The 17,194-nt window shown below is 34.2% G+C and overlaps 1 protein-coding gene and 1 non-coding gene across 4 annotated transcripts in view; both read right to left on the minus strand.

Annotated features, from left to right (window-relative positions):
• Positions 1-17,194, minus strand: part of ITGB8 (integrin subunit beta 8) — a 150,333-nt gene that overhangs the window by 95,644 nt on the left and 37,495 nt on the right. For all 3 annotated transcript variants that reach the window (XM_035253688.3, XM_078342072.1, XM_078342073.1), the window contains exons 4-6: positions 7,221-7,467; positions 5,705-5,870; positions 4,956-5,114 (exon numbers count right to left, since the gene is read on the minus strand). In XM_035253688.3, coding sequence (XP_035109579.1) covers positions 4,956-5,114; positions 5,705-5,870; positions 7,221-7,467 — 572 coding nt within the window. The remainder of the gene's footprint in view (positions 1-4,955; positions 5,115-5,704; positions 5,871-7,220; positions 7,468-17,194) is intronic.
• LOC118143983 (small nucleolar RNA SNORD56) lies at positions 9,114-9,181 on the minus strand. The gene has a single exon (XR_004728456.1). It is a non-coding gene; the product is annotated as a small nucleolar RNA SNORD56 (small nucleolar RNA).

Genomic DNA, 17,194 nt, shown 5'->3' on the forward strand with positions numbered 1-17,194 from the left:
AAAGATTGCTTCATAACAGACACTGGGAGGCTATTCCTAAAGGCAGGATATGCTCTTGGATGTGCTTTCCTTGACCTATGTCACTTGCTCGTCTCTCTTACCTGGCCCTGGACATGTTTCCGTTTGTGGCCCCTGCCAAAGTTGACATCAGTTGTAATCACGATACTCTATTTACTGAGGAAGGGCATGCACTGATTTTTTTTTCTAAGTTTTTCCATAATAATGGCAACAAAAAGCTTTCTGCTTCAGTATGACTTACCTAAAACATCTAATTTAATGAGAATATTCCATTCCATTAACACTTGTATCAAATTTGAATTTTATTGTGTCACTTTTGCAATACCATTTAAAAGGTATTAACGCAAGCAGAGCTGGGCCACTTTGAGTCTGGCACAGGTGATTTCTACATGCAATTTTCCTTTCAATTAAGACAATTCCAACTAAATATTGTTTGTTTACAGAGATCCTTTCCAGGCCACCTTTTTTGAGAATATGAGAAACATTCAAATTAGTTCTCCTATAAAATTATTATTGAAATGTTCTCATGGTGTTTACAATTTGAAGCAGATCATTCAACAAGCTGAACTCAGACACTTTATAGTTTTTAAATTCCCCAAAAGATGTAACAATAGTTTTTAAAAGCTGCACATGTGCTTAAAACTTTCTAGTTGTATTCCAAACCTGGCACAAAATAAGCGTAAAATGAATTTGCATTTTTATTAGTATGTGCCTAAGACAAAGAAGCTGAGAGCAGAAAAAGAGAGAGATTTAACATATTCTGAAGCTGAAACGGTCATGTCTCTGTCAGGGAACAGCAAACAAAATGAACAGATCTCTTTACTAAAAGATTGCAATTATCTCCTTGCATGGAATTCTGTCTGATCTCAGCATTAGTTACCAATGTCTTCCAGACTTTGAATATGTCAGAAATATCCCTTTCAGGGAAAAGGAATAAATGAAATAGCTTTTTGAACATTTGTTAACTCGGGTAGCAAAGTTACAGATTACATTAGTAAACTAGCTTCTTAAGATCTCTTTATTTATCAGTAGTCCTGGAAAAATTAAGTGTAATTCCAAATAGTTAAGATTCACAGCAGAAAGAAAGCTTCCTCAATGGCATACTTAAGTACAAGTCAAGTACATGTTAAAGTTGCATGAGGAGAGGCATGGTGTTGACTATTTTTGCCCATGAGAAAGCAAAACTGTTGAGTAATGCCTAGCATGCTTTCTGCATTCTGCTTAGATACTATATGATGCTGATCTATTCGGCGGCTAATCTACCCAAATGAGCCTGCAGGGAAAGGAATAAACTACGAAGCCAGCAGTAAGGGGATTCTGAGAAGTTACATGATAGAAAGCATAAAAAAAAATCACTGGCCATAATGTGATGATGCATATATAAAAGGCTGCAGAGAAAAACACCAAGCCTAAACTAGTAAATACTAGTGAATATATGGTGTGCACTAGTACATAAAATAGGAATGTGGTAGGATCTTGCCAATTTGATTCTCTCTATTTAAAACTGTGAGTCACATCAACATCTGAAAATCCCATTGATAAGGTTCATTGGATGACCTCCACGTAGTTGTTCCTTGGTCTCCTTTCATTGTTACTGAAGATCCTGATGCTATTCTTGGCCTCTGCCAAGGGCTGGGTGAACAGTTTCTGGGAGGGCTCTGACTCAGGGTGGAAATAGCCCTGGAGAAGCTGGGTGGGGAGACAGGGTGAAATTCCAGACCCTCAGTATTAATAATCTATTTTCTATGCCATTAATAATTTTTGTATTAACATCTGCCATTTTAAATAGAATATCACATCTCAAATTGTCATTATTACTGGGTAAATTATGAAACTATACTACTGCTAAAGTTTTTTTTATTCTGGCACTTGATCTTGAGGAAAAATCATTGGAAAATGAAATTTATTCAATAGTGTAACATCATTTGCCAGCAACCATAGACAAGTATCACAATGTGTAAATATAAATTATTTTATATATTGTTTTATAACTTATGTAAGTCAAATGATCTGGGTTATACTTTTGTAAGTAAGACTGCAACCGGAAAGAGAAGGAATGACAACAGGAACATTATTATTTTTTTCTTCTATGTTTCGGTCAATAGACTGTGGCAAAGTAAAGAACGTAGATTTTAATATAAGATTGAAATAGATTGGGACCAGGTCTGCAATTTGTTAACGTTTTAGCTGTTTATCCTCAGGCCACTTACTTAGCGTTTCTGACCCTCAGTCCTTCTGTTTGTAGAAGGAGGCTAATTATGACTACATTGTAGAGTTGCTGTAAGGATTGATTTGTAACTGTATGCAAAGTGGTTGCTACAGTGCTTTCAGTTGAATACATATTCAATAAATGGGAGTTGTTATTTGTCTAGGGTTCACACTGATCTCCAGGAAATGACTACTTGTACAAGCAACAGAACTCTGTCCCATGTAATTTAGACATATAAAGGGTTTTTTTTTTAATCAATTATTTCCTTTTATAAATAAAAAACTCAGGAATCTTGGTTCAGAGCCTTGAACTAAGAAGCTCAGATACCATTCAACATTACTGGTATCGGCTGCTGGAGATAAAGCCAGGAAGCAAAGTGTTTGATTACTTGTCTTATACAAAATTTAAAATTCCTCCATAATGGCCAAATAGGAGAGGATAGAGGTCATTTTAAAATGCACAAATAAAAAATATGCCTAGAGTCAAGGTCAAGGTAGCTTTAGATATAGAAGGTTCCAAAGCAGCAGTAAATCTTGAACATATAAATTTCTGGCCAAGGGATTGATCAAAATGCTTCAGCTTCTTTGGCCTAATATGTAGGAAGTGACCCTACAAATGGAATCAGAATTTTTAGGAAGATAATCCCTTAAAACAAAGACCTGGTGTAAATAAAATAAAAGTATCCTTCTAAGGTGTTAACAAACACTATTCCTTGGATTACTCAATATATGACAGCAGTGACATGTGGGAGGGTCATTCCTTTACATTTCCTTGACTGGAAACAATGACCAAGAAGGTAAAAAAAGTTTTTGATGTAATCATCCAATTTCCTGATGTCATAAGAATCCAAGCCCTATCTAAAATTCCACAGGAATTATAACTTATTTCCATAAGGTTCTATAACATGGTATCTGCCTAAAAGTATGACAGCATTTCTTTGCCTAGGAAATCCTCCCTAGATGAGCAATAGTATCGTTTCAAATACAATTATAGAGAAATGACTTCAGTGACTTGGCAAAACTTCAAAAGAATAATACAATTTAAGACTAATGTTATTGTTATTTCTTCTTTAAAAAATAAAAATTTTCTCTTTGTCTTACAATAGAATAATTCTTCCTGTACCCTCTTCTATTCCCCAATAAATAAATTAGAACTCTATCACTGAGCAAAAAGAGGTTAAATAGAAGGAATGATAGATAAGAAATGACTAAATAGAAGTAGGTGGGTCTGTCAAAGTAAAATAAGGCTGAATAGAAGACAATTAGTAAATGGAAAGATACTATTGGAATAACTCCAATTCTTCAGTTTTTGAATTCAATCTCTAGTTACCTTTTAAAATCTTTATATTTTGATACTACTTGCAAGAAACTAAAATGACCAAGAGTTGAACTCGTTTTGTATGGTAATACAATTGCCTCTCTAGACTTTGAACAAATCTGGTAGGGTGTTGCAGATGAACTGGTGATCTATTTAAAATTTACCCATGGGAACCACATACATTTCAGCATAATTTTCATCCTTCTGATACTATGATTCCCAAACTGTGTGTGAGGTGTCTTGGTGCACTGCAGCACACTTCCAAGGGTGGCAGAAAGTAATTTAAATCTTTAGGAGAAACACAATGACATTCAGCATGTATCAGGTAGCAATGAACAACCTGATTGGAGGGAGTTCATAGTTTTCAGATTACATTTGGTCCTATTCCTTTAAATGACATTAATTTTTGCCAAGCTAGTCAACCTGAAAATCAACATGGAAGAAGAAATGAGAGTAATAATGTCCAATCTGACTAAAGAATTTGAAAATTTCTCCTAAGTTACTTACTAAAACTGAAACATGTCTCTCTATACTTGATACATTTGTATTATTTTTAAGGAGCTACTAAGTTGTTAAGACATAAATAGTTGAGTTATTTTGACTTAACCACTCAAAAACAGAACTATTAGGTATTTCTTTAGGCCAATGGGTGCCATGAAAAAAATCACTGAGACAGTAGGGACTTCTGAACTGAGAAAGTTTAAGAGCACTGTCTTAACGTTTGCAAGAATATATAAATGTCAACATCAAAAGTAAATGATGCTTTGGGCTGTTGATTCTAATTATTAACTAGAATTAGCTAATGCCAGGGGAGATGTGGTTCTAGGTGATTATATTAAATACATAATTTAGGGCTTATACTAACCCTCAGGAAGCAAGCCAGGTATTCACTGATTTAAAAAGAGTCCCTAAATAGCTAAGCTGCAGAGAGAAGTAAGGTACAAAGTAGAGAAAGCCTACCTTGTTTTACTCTCTTTCTCTCTTATCTTTTTTTCCTGGTTTCTTTTTAGTTTCTACCTATTGTACTGTGAGGTTTTCTACTTAAAATGTCTGCAGATACCGACCCTGTAGAATTGGTCTATTTCTATAAAGCAAAGGTATGCTTTTTCCCCTGTCCTTGAATTATATAAAAAGTAAAATCTTATATCATTTTTATTTTCAAAAAGTATACAGTACTTTGTCATTCATCAAAAAGTCAGCTATTAAAAACTGTCAAAGTATTTTAGTGATATATATTATTGATCAGTATTTATAGATTGCACTGCTCCATAAACTCTCTCTCATAGCTTATCCTTGTTCTGTATCTTTCTTTTGTAGTTAATTTCCTGGTACAAAAATAGTTGAGTTACCAATTAAAAATTGTTCTTTAACCAAAAGAGTCATATCTACTAAGAGGCTACAGCTACATTACCATGGTTGTCGATTTGACGTAGACGTTGTTTTTCAGATGGCAGTTTCCGTCATTGGGCACCACTATGCCTGCCAATTTGCTATCAAGAGCAAGATGAGATGTCTGATCTGTCATCACCAGTAGCAATCTTTTAGCTTCTTTTCGCCATCCAATATGACTCTTAAAAATAAACATGCAATTAGACTTTGTACAATAACATAGATCTGTACTGTGGTTTTTACTTCAAGTAAACATTATGTTTGAGTTGAGGAAAATCAAGTCAGGCTAGAACCATGTGCATGGATATAATGCTGCTGCATAAATAGCTTTAACTTTTGTTTGTATATCCTCTGTTTTCCCACAGCCATGTGACCACACTAGTTCCTCATTAGAGATTTTTAGTATTCCAGTGGAGGAAGAATCAGATAGAATAAAAAGTAGGGAAACAAGCTGAAGTAAGGAGGACAACTGTCTACTTCTAGTTCTTTGGAGTGTGGTGCATGAGAAAAGCAATGCTTTTGGAAAGAATTTTCATGTGCTTAACCTATTCTTTTCCTTTATCTTTTCCTATTTAAATCCCTCCCCAAATTTAGCCCCTCTGTCCCAAATACACACCAAAATGAATCACCTTGGTGCGGAGTAAGAGATAGTAAGATATGTATTCTTCTGCACTATGTTTTTACTTCACAAATCAAAGGGACAATAACAGTTCTAAATTCCTTGAAAGTTTTGCATCTTAGCCAACACTCAATAACATGAAAACGTCTTACTTCACAGACAGCTGCCTGAAGCATGGCATCAAAACTTCCTTCTGGTGTATCTATGTTTCCAGAGATCTTCTGACTGTGAACTACTTTCTCAAAGTCAGTGATGTTCTCTGTCAAAGACAGCACGTGAATGTACCCATGTGGAGGTATACAGTCTAAATTGTAGTCACTATATGGGAAAAGAAGAAGTGTAAAATTTTGTAAAATTTTGCTCTTTTTTCTTAAGCATTCTAGAATACTAAACAGTAAAGTTGCTCAGTTGTGTGAAAACGGAGTACTTCTTTGTGCCAGGGAAATATTATAAGACAAAAGTGTGTGCTTATGAAATGAGAAGTTTGATATTGATAACAATTTCTGGACAAGTAGGAAATAAGACTATAAGCATTTGGTATTCAAAAAATGAAGGTGATTAAATGTGTTTTTAAATATAGAACAATTAAGGGCTTTCAATATTTAATCTGCACCATGAATTTTTAAGGTGAATATAAGAATGTGCAGTGATTTCTTATCATTGAACAGCTGAGAAACCCTTTTGGAAAAGGTTTTTGGGAAATTTAGTTGAAATATCATATTACAGTTTTGTTTTTAATACTGTACTAATTTTTAAAATGATACTTGGTAGAATTATTGATGAACAATCAAAATTCATGAAAGTTATTTTGAGAATCCATGATATCCAGAAAGTAAGAATGATTCCTCTGGCACATTCACCTCAAGAAGGCTTATGAAACTCCATTAGTGGATGTGTCAATCTTGTTCTGGTACAAGAGATGACAGAGTCGTTTTGGTAAATTGGAATACATATTGTAAGGTAATCTAAGCAATTTGTAGAAGCAAGAAAGATAAAGTCTTTTATGAAAAAAGATCCATACAGATTTCCTTTACTGAAAATTCTACAGGCTAATGGCAATATTGTGTGAGATTGTATTTTTAAGGTTAATTCTTCTTTCATAGTGGGATGTATGTTATTTAGAATCAGAATTCTAAAATGGTAAGAAAAAAAGGGTCTTTCTAAGCAGTCAAATTCTCATCTTTTGACCCACTTTCTTTGTGACAGCTGAGCTTGCTTTATAGTCACATTATAGGCGACATTATCCACAGTCACAACACAGTGACGGAGAGACAGATGAAACGTGGGCACAAACTCTTTAAAGTGTATCAAACCATAATTCAATAATTTTGGAGCAATCAAAAAATAAAAATACAGAATTTCCAAAGAGGTATTTATATACATTGCAGACTAATTATTGATGGTTTATTCAAAGTTACTAACATTAGGTAGGATTTTTTTTTGATGATAAAAACTGACTAAATATTTGAAGAAATATAAAACAAAAAGCCTAATCTACAGGTCATCTCAGATATTTCCAGATATGAACAAACCTCCCCACCTCACCAAATATTTTTATTATTATTTTATATAAAATTATAAAATTTGGTATGTTCTTTATATTAAAAACAAAGTGAAATTTTATGAGCAAAAAATTAATTGAGTATATCCACATCAAATCCTAGATACCTGCATTGATTATGAATCCTTTCAGGATGGATGCTAATGTATGGTGAAACTGTTTTATCAACGTACGAGCCAAATCCAAGACGAAAGTCAGTGGTGAAAAATTGCATTTTTCTAGATAAATCATTTCCAATAAAATTTAATTTTTCTATATTATTGTGCATTGATGCCGAGACATCAACCAGATAATAAAGATCCACAGGATATTTCTTCAGAGGATGAATTCTCAGCATAAAATTAGCTTCAGCTCCTAGTTCAACAGAAGAAAAGCATCATGTAGTCTTCATTTTAAACATTTCAGGATAAGATCTCAATGAATTAGTCACATTCTAGCACCTAACACAATCATCACAAATTTGTACATACATTTCAGAATATTCTAGTATAATTGTGACAAGTATAGCATAATTATTATTCTAGTATAATTATAAGGCAATTTGAAAACTATACCAATTTATTAGTCTCCAAATCCTACAGTACATTCCCCACAGTTCTATAGGCTGAATAGGGATGATAACAAATGGGCCAGTTCCATATAAATGTAACAGGGTATTGTATCATTATATAAACCTCCCTTGCCTTAGTAGTCAGAAAAACATAGTGCAAACCAGCCAGCAGCATTCTATCCCAAAACAGTGAGGGGGCTGTACTTGTAGAATGAGTTGAGGAAAACTGGGAATGTATCTTTTAAAAAAAGATCTCTTATTGAATAAAGGCATAAATTCATTCTTTTGGGTTAAAGTGTATTTACACAGGAGATGAGAAAACTCTGGCACTTCAGAGTACAACAAGCTATTCAAAATAATTACCATCTCATCACTAGTTAGTTGATAGGATTCCTCTCATCAGTTGGCTGACAGAAGGAATGAGCCAGTGGGCTAAAGAACTACACCCTGCAGTACCATATGGAGGACCTGGGGAAGGGAGGGGTCAGCATTTGCCCAACACACAGTGGGTGTTCAATGAACACACACTGGAGAGGGGTCCCATGGGCAAGGCACCCACCCTGGGCAAAACAACTGGATGAGAAGAAGGGGCTGCCACAAGGACAAACGTCAGTAGTCTCCGCCGGGAACTACAGTTTTATTTAGTTCTTCGTTATATTACTATTTGATAAAGGACCTGGGTTATCCCCCTAACCCTCTATAGAGTTGGTATCTCTACTTTTCATTTAAAGTACACGGTGAAAAGGCAACTACTTAAATATAGGCAATTTGCAATTTATGAATTTTACTTTTTTAAACAAATAAGCAAATGCTTTGTAAGTCATTATTTTTTCCTAAGAATATTCTGAATGAAAAACATTTTTAAAATAAACATTGATTTGTATACATAAGTTACTCATTTAAAGAATCTTCTAATTAATCAAATCATATGTTTGGTATTAGTATAAAATAGCAATATTTTCTTTTCAATTATTTCACAAATCAGATGTTTTTCAGCCAAATTACTTACTGTATTCCAAATAATAAGATTTTGCTGATATATAATAATAATTATGGGAGAAAGGAACTACTCAATCTGAATTTGCTTTTATGTCCAGGCAGGCCTTTTAATGTAATGCTCCTAGGTTTTGGCCCCTATTTGAGAGGAGAAATTGGGCATGCATGGTCCAGCCCAGTCCATTCTCTCATCCCTTGCCTTCAGAAGCTAGACTGCTTCCAGAGACCATATCCTACATTCGGCTCTGCTTCTGGTCTTCTGTTGACAGAAAGAACCATTCCCTGTGGCAGTGTTCTGCAATTTGAGTGGAGAAATTAAATTAAGGGGAATGTTAGACACTAGTACACTGGGCCAAATCCATGAGAAGCAGAAATTCAGCACTACTGGGGAGAGCGGTTCTCATGCAGGGACTTGAACCTTCATGTACGGATCAGCACTTTTTGTTTTTGTTTCTCACTCAGACCCAAAGTGTCAACTCTCTCTAGAACTGCTGTTGGTGGAAAGTACTGCCATCTTTTTAGATTAAAAAAAATTGTTTTTCTAAACTGGCCACACGGTATCATAGTATTTTTATGTTGGTGAATCATTGCAGTTTATGGTGGCTCTGTCTAAAAATGAATGGCTGTTTTCAGAGGTATTGCTAGATGTACTAGATAGTCAGCATACTGTGCCAGGGACCCAGCAAAGGTATGGGTTGGTCACCTCAGCAAACAAGCAGAGCCTGCATAGCATCAGCAAAGGCACAGTCCTTGGAGGTAAGCTATTCAGGGCCCTCCAACCAAATGCTAGACACACAAGGCCCTCAGCTGAAACCAGATGCTGATAGCCCAGCAAGCAAATTCCAGTCTCACTGGCCTCAGCAAAGAAGAAGCCTGTGAGAGAGGACTGCCAAATGGTCAGGGTTTGAGAGTGTGAGCTGCTGTGGCTTGATTTTGGATTCTATAGATTCTGACCTTAGCACATATACTGCGGTCAGCTGGGGCCTCAGTAGAGAAGATTCCAATGAAAAGGAAAGAGAGTATTTCCATACACAGGCCTTTTAGTAATTGCTGGCAAGAACAATAATCAGTACTTTTACACTGCAAGATGCTTGAGCTTTCTGTGATGGTCTAGCTTTAAGTAGTCAATTCAAGGTAAATAGACCTAGCTAGGCTGACCCCAAATCCTGCTCTGCTAGATAAGGAGGAAATTGAAGGGGTCAAGCTTGGATTACCATGTCATGAGTTTGAGATGTTCCTGATAAGATGCTCTCAAGTTGGCTTTGGATTGTATAATTATAAATAAAGGAGAAAACTCTTGGGGGCAGGTGTCCTAGGCATCGGTCTTCCACAGTAAGAGGACCTAGAAATACCTTTTTGGGGCACTGTGGATATTATGCCCCTAGTTAACTACCTCACTTAACCTTTCTATGTGATCTCATCATAGAGCCACTTATAAACTATTTTGGACAAGATGTCTGGGCATAATTTTGGAGGAAAAATAAAATAGGGTACAAAACATGTGCTTAGAGTGACCTTGGAAATTATTTAATTAATGAAGTTCTATGACCCATTTCAGGGATTCCAGGAAATTTCCACTTCCCATCAGTGGTTTCAGAATTATTACCAAAGGAATTCTAGTTGGCATGGGGACGTAGCTATATGAAAATGACAGCAGAAATGTCCTGAAAGACCCTGGATCCCTGCCCTGACAGGGACAGCAACCTCAGTTTCATCACATGCTTAATGACAATATTCAGTGGTTTTAAACAAAGAGCTGGGAATGTTAGGGAGGGGAAGGAAGGGAAGAGGAATTACTGCTTTCACTTTTCCTCCTTCCGCCCATGTAGGACAAGTCCCACATTCACTCCTTCTCAAGGACAATATATGATTTTCAAGGCTATTTTACCTAAAGGATTTTATTAATTTTGCTCAAGCCAAGCTGAATGTATTTCTATTCATACTTTAAAATTACCTTGGCTATTCCAACGATCAGATATTATTAAACAGTTATGTGGAACTGGATTTGTCATACATGTATTACACTTAACCAGGCATGTGCTCTCCAAATACTTTTAGTTGTAAGTTACCATGGGTTAATATTTATATTGAATATTAATAGATGATATGTCAATGTTCCCTTTTTAATTTTACATTGTTAATTATAGCTGTTCTTGTCACTTTAGGGGTTTTGGGTGTTGAAGACAAAGGATAATGATTACTTTATTTACATTTCTGGTATCTTTCTCCAAATGCCAGTCTCAGAAAGTCACCTGAGTAAATTTCTACAGCAGCAAATAAAATTCTGGTACTGTTTTAGTTATTTTTTTTTTTAATGTACTTTGTTGCCATACTTCATTCTTTTCAATAGTTTTCTGTTTTTGGAGTACAAGTAAATGTGAAGAATCTATTTGTGTGTGTGTTTATGTGAATGTCTTTAAAATATTGTCAATTCTTCTGAATGCACAACTATCTAATTTTCCCTTTTTTCTGGAATTCGAGTCAAATTATCTCACCAATTTTAGGTATTTTTCCCTATATTAAACAATCAATTCTTACCACTAAACATAGGTAAGACCAATTTTGAGGAAAATAGTTATAATTGACTATAATTTAGGGCTGACTATAACATTTCCTTTTTTGTCCTTTATGAATGTAGAATTTCTAACATGAGGTAGAATCAGTTTCATTTCAATACTGTAGTTCAAAGTTAGTACTGCTGACCCAGCAATGGGTTTGAGAGTTGAGAATCTGGTAGTTTAGTTTTCACTCACCTATTATGCATCAAGTTAAACATTTCAAATAAACTCCTCTAGCATACCAGAATACTGTGATATATTCCTATCCACCCTAGCCCTTCTTGACTTTTTGCCTGGATTATTTCCATAACCTCTTTGTTTGTCTATGTCTATCATCTCATCTTCCTGCCATCATTATCTATACCACGGAGCCTATCTTTTTAAAATTCAAAATTGCTTGTGGTCTGTCAACAGCTCTCCACCAGATGGCCAATGCCTAATGGCTAAAAACATCAGATCAAAGTTCCTACATAATACTAACTTTTGTCTACATCTTTAGTTCTAGCAAAACCAATCTGCTTTAATTCTTCTTATACACCCTAGAAATGCATACTGCTATGCTCTGCTGTGGTCCTTCCTCTGCCTGTGGTGGCCCAACCTCTTCTTCATGTAATTACCAGTTAAAGACACCACTCAGTAATCTGCTCCTCCCTAGAGTGGGCTGAGGGCCCCGCCCCTGTGTTTCCATGGCAACAGGATCATACCACCATTTTAGTGTTTACCATATAATTATACGATTCTAGACTGGGCATCTTTATCTTTTTTTTTTTTTTTTTAGCAGCTAAGGGCTACTAAATATGATAATCTATGTACAATATTTACCATAGTATTGGGTATATAGTAAATACATATGTTAGTAATTATTACTTACTACTGCTAGATTCTAAGCAACACTAGGGTAAGAACTGTTTTATCTCTGAAGCCTCTGTGGTTAGCACATGTATAGTCACCCATAAATTTTTATAACTAAACTATATTTGAAGCACATTTTGGTATAGCATTTCAAAGGGCCCACATACCCACATATTTGCCACAGGAAGAAGCCAGTATCTAGAATTTATTTCCCACAATGTAGGGAAAGCTTCCACAGAGTTTCTCTAAGAGGAAAAGTGTATCATCTGGCTCCCAAATGTTCTTGCCACCACTTATATTATCTCCAGGAAAGCTTTATCCTCGTGCCTTTTGAGGTTCTAAGGACTCAGACCCTTATTTCTTTCCATGAATTTTAAAGGGAAGAAGTGAGTCTGTGACAGAAATAGAAAGAAGACATGGAGGAGAGTTAATGACCTACTTAGAGCTATTGCCAGTGACTGGTTTGAATACAAAGAATAAAAAGTGGTTAGAATGAGTTTTTAAACTACTCAGAGAATGGTGTGAGCATCTCTGATGTACTGGGCGCAACAAACATGACTACATACTAGGAAAATATAAGTAAAAAAGTTCTGCATAAGATGAAATTTTAAAACCATGAGAAAATGTGGAAAACTATAAGTGGAAGAATAATAAGCCTATTTCTATTCATTATACTTCATCAGGGGAAGGAGAAGTGCCCCCAAATGGGACCAGTTTATAATGGCAAGGTACAGACTCCAGTACAATTCCTAATTTCTGTGGGAAATAAAGTGAGGAATGTGTGCTGGGGGTAAAGAGAAAATGTGCAAGTTCTGGTTTGTTTTCTAAATTTTGAAATTAACAAAGAGTAAGGCACATCTGGAAAATCTTACTAAATCTACACTAAATTAGAAGATTATTTTTTGCACATTATTAAAATGAGCCAAGTCTGAAACATTTTCTTAAGTTAGTGAAATACAGGCTAAACTCATCCTTATCATGTATGTTGTATTGTTTCTGAATTAGAATTAGAGAATTCCCTTCTCTCTTTTACTTTCCTAAATATTTAAAAACCAGTTTCCTTAGGGACTACCAACTAGGATCAGTAGTCTATTTCTGTTATTATTTTCCATATGATTCATAAGTGAAAATTAGAAAAAGGTATAATTTAAGAAGTGAAAAGAAAATGTCATTTTTAAATGTCATTTAAAACATTCAATTAAGACATAGTCCTACTAGCATTCTTTAAGAAATCTAGTCAGTATATGATGTAATAAATATATCCATGAAAAATTCTTAACAGATGCTACATTGAAAGTCATAATTTTTTATCAGAGAAGAACAAAGTGATAAATCAAAGTTATTATTAAGAGGCCAATGTGTTTTCCACTTAGGTATGCATTATATCAAGCCCTTGACTCTTATTTGTCTCATAGTGAAAAGGAATTTTACATCATAGAGTATATATATTTCTATATATCTGGGGTTGCCAAAATTTAGCTTTATATATTATGCCCCAAGGCGGATACATCTTTGATGTCAAATATATTTTTTAAGAACTTATTTTTGGTTTGTTTAAAAAATATTTACTATATATGGGGATTATAAACTAGTTCTGCCACGTGGAGCTCACAGTTATGTTGGAAAGATGACTTACACACATCAGACAATTTGCACATAAGAAATTCAAAAGGTAATGGGAAATTTAATAAAATCAAGCTCCACAATGACTGACATAAAATTTTTTCTCTTTTTTCACTCTCCTACTCCCCATGATCACTTCCCCGCTGTGTTCGCTTTCCATCTCCTATTGATGTCTCCTGCTTCTCTGCTATCTCCAAGCCCTATCTCTCTCCTGAGTTTCAGCCTCATATAGCTAAGTCTCTCTCTCTCAACTCAAGATGTCCCAGTTTAAATAAACATCACTTCATTCATAAGGAGCAGATCTCCCGACCACACTAAGTTGCTTGCCAGATCCTGGGAGTCCCACAGGGCTCATCAATAACCATCTCTTGGGCATTCCATCTCTCCATTCTCTCAAGTTTACCTAGTTTTTCTCCTACGTGATTACCACTATCATTGCTTGTCTACAGCACTGAAACAATTTCCCAAACTTTGGAACTGTTCAGCTACAGTTTCAGAAAGACTAAACTATTATTGTATCTATTAAAAAAAAACAATCTAAGGTCTTTGAAGTGTATCAATTATTTGTAACATATCAATAGAAAAATGCTACTTAATGTTTTCAAATGTATGTATTTAAAAAAGAGCAAGACATTTAAAAGAATATAGTTATATTTATTAGAGGCAAATTATAATAAGCTGCTAAAAATTAGCATTCAATTAGAAAAATAGTTGTATTTGTATGGAGACATGAATCACACAAACAAAAGAGATAAAGATGATTAATAGCTTAGGAAAAATGTTCAAACTTTCTAGTTCTATGAAAAAGGCAAAAGAAAACAGCTCATGAACTACTTAAATCAAAGACATTAAAAAGAATGAAAGCAGACATGGTTGACTCATGAAAGGCTAAACTGAACATCAAATTTTCTTATGAATAATATACTTTAAATACATTAAAAAGTAAATATATCATCATACATTTGACCTAGTAGATCTACTGCCAGGAATGCATGCTAAAGACATATGTGGTTATATACAAAGATACATGTATTTTTATATACATGTGTAAGCTTATACATGTATAAGCTTCAGTGAAGATGTGTTTTAAAAAACTACATTCAAATTTGATTGGGATTGTCTTACATTTATTGATTCACTTAGACTTTGTTATATTTATGACTAACAGAGAACTGTCATTGTTATGATACTACATTCAGGAGCATAAACTTTTTCTCTATTTATTCATATTTTCTATTAGGTAGCACAAGGATCTTATACTTTTTAAAAAGTTTATTCCTAGACAGTTTACATTCTAGGTTGCTTTTATAAACTAATTATAAAATTAACCATTTTCTTCATTATATTTAATATTATAAAGGAAATTCACTGATTTTTGAATATTTTTAAAAACAATCTGCCAGAGTAAAAATTTAAAAATTCAATAGTTTTACTTGGATTTTCCATAGCATGATAATTTTGCTTTATCTTTTCAAAATGTTTATAACTCATTTCATTTTTAAAACTGTAATCATATTTATGTATACTTTTGAGAAGGATTTTAACAAATCCTAAGGGAATATTCATCAATTTTGATTTTGCCAGAAATGGGTGCTAAATTTTATTGAATGATTTTTTAATTATCTATTGAGATAACAATATGTTTTATCTCTTTTTGGCAAAGTAACGTCATAAAAATGCATTAATTCCAAAAAATCAACTGTCTTTGGTTTTCTAGCTTAAGCCTATTTGTTTGGTGATATTGTTCTTATTATCACATGCAGTTAATTTGATTAGTTAAAATTTTATTAAGAATTTGATAATAGGGTTATGGGAATCTTGTAATAATTAAGTAGCTTCTCGGCATCCTCTAAAGTGATGTAACAGTTTAGGCAGATGCGATGGCTTACTCCTGTAATCCCAGCACTTTGGGAAGCTGAGGCGGGCAGATTACCTGAGTTCAAGAGTTTGAGACCACCCTGGCTAACATGGTGGAACCCCAAGTCTACTAAAAATACAACACAAATTAGCCAGATGTGGTGGCAGGTGCCAGTAATGCCAGCCACTCCAGGGGCAGAGGCAGGAAAATCACTTGAACTTGGGAGGCGGAGGTTGCAGTGAGCCAAGATCGTGCCACTGTACTCCAGCCTGAATAACAGAGGGAGACTCTGTCTCAGAAAAATAATAAATAAATAAATAAAGTGATGTAAGCGTTTATATGCCACAAAGATAATGTATTCTTTCAATATTTGAATGAACATAAAACATTTTTTCTCATGAAAGCATTTGGACCTAATGTCTTTAGGGAGTATTTCTTATTAAGGGAGGTAATTATAATTTTTATAATTATAATCATTTATAATGTTTTAAACTTCTTATATATTAGGTCTCTTAGGGGTCTTTATCTTGAGTTAATTTTAGACATATTTTCCTAAAATATCTATATTATCAAGATTTAAACATTTTATCTTATATTTTTTGTGCTTAATACTTTCTTAAAGGCTTCTTTCTGAATTTTATTCTGTAATTATAGTTTATACTTTAGGTTATTTGATTTTTGTCCTCTTTCCTTAGTTAGATTTGCCAACAATTTATCTACTTTATTAGACTTTACAGAGAACCAGCTCTTGAATTTATACATCCATTTTATTCTTTTTTTCCTATTTTGCATTTCATTAATTTTGCTTTTTTTTAAAATTTAGTACCTCTTTTCTCATGAATTTCTTTGTCTCTCTTGTTCTTACATCTTTGGATGCTTAGTTAGTTCACCTGGATTCATTCTTCTTTAATAATAAAAGCACTTAAAGTTGTGACTGTTCCTAATGACAACTTCAGTAACATCCCATATATGTTGATGTGTTGTTATTGTTATTATTGGTTTATGACTATAGTTTCAACTTATTCTTGGAGATAGAATTATTTAGGAGAGGATTCTCTGAAACCTGCTATTATTTAATATTTACTTATCCTTTTGTATTGATTTAAATTTTATTGCACTATGTTTATAGGTATCCACATTTAAGAAGTTTTTTTTTTAGATTTCTGTTTTCTTGTCTAAAGTGTAATTCATTTCTAAAAATATTCCATAGATTTTAAAAAATATTATTTTATGTATTAATTGCTATCAGTTGAATTGTGTTCTGAAAAATTCATATGTTGGTGCCCTAACCTCCAATGAGGCAGTATTTGAATAGGGGAGGTCTCTGGGAGATATGATTTGGTTTAGATGAAGTCATGAGGATGGGACCCTCATGATGGGATTAGTGCCCTTCTAAGAAGAGATATTGGAGAGCTTTTACTCTCTTACTCTTGTGCATGTGTGCTCTCTCTATCACTTTCTCTCTCCCCTATGTGGATATGGAAAGCCAGAATGAGACCCCTCACCAGGAACCAAATCTACTAGCACCTTTATCTCGGACTTTTCATCCCCTAGAACCATTAAGAAATAAATTACTGTTGTATATGCCACCCAATCTATGGTACTTTGTTATAGCACAGCCAAACAGACTAAGAGACTGTTTAT

This window comes from Callithrix jacchus, chromosome 11 (assembly GCF_049354715.1).
Source record: "Callithrix jacchus isolate 240 chromosome 11, calJac240_pri, whole genome shotgun sequence".
NCBI classification, from domain to species: Eukaryota; Metazoa; Chordata; class Mammalia; order Primates; family Cebidae; genus Callithrix; species Callithrix jacchus.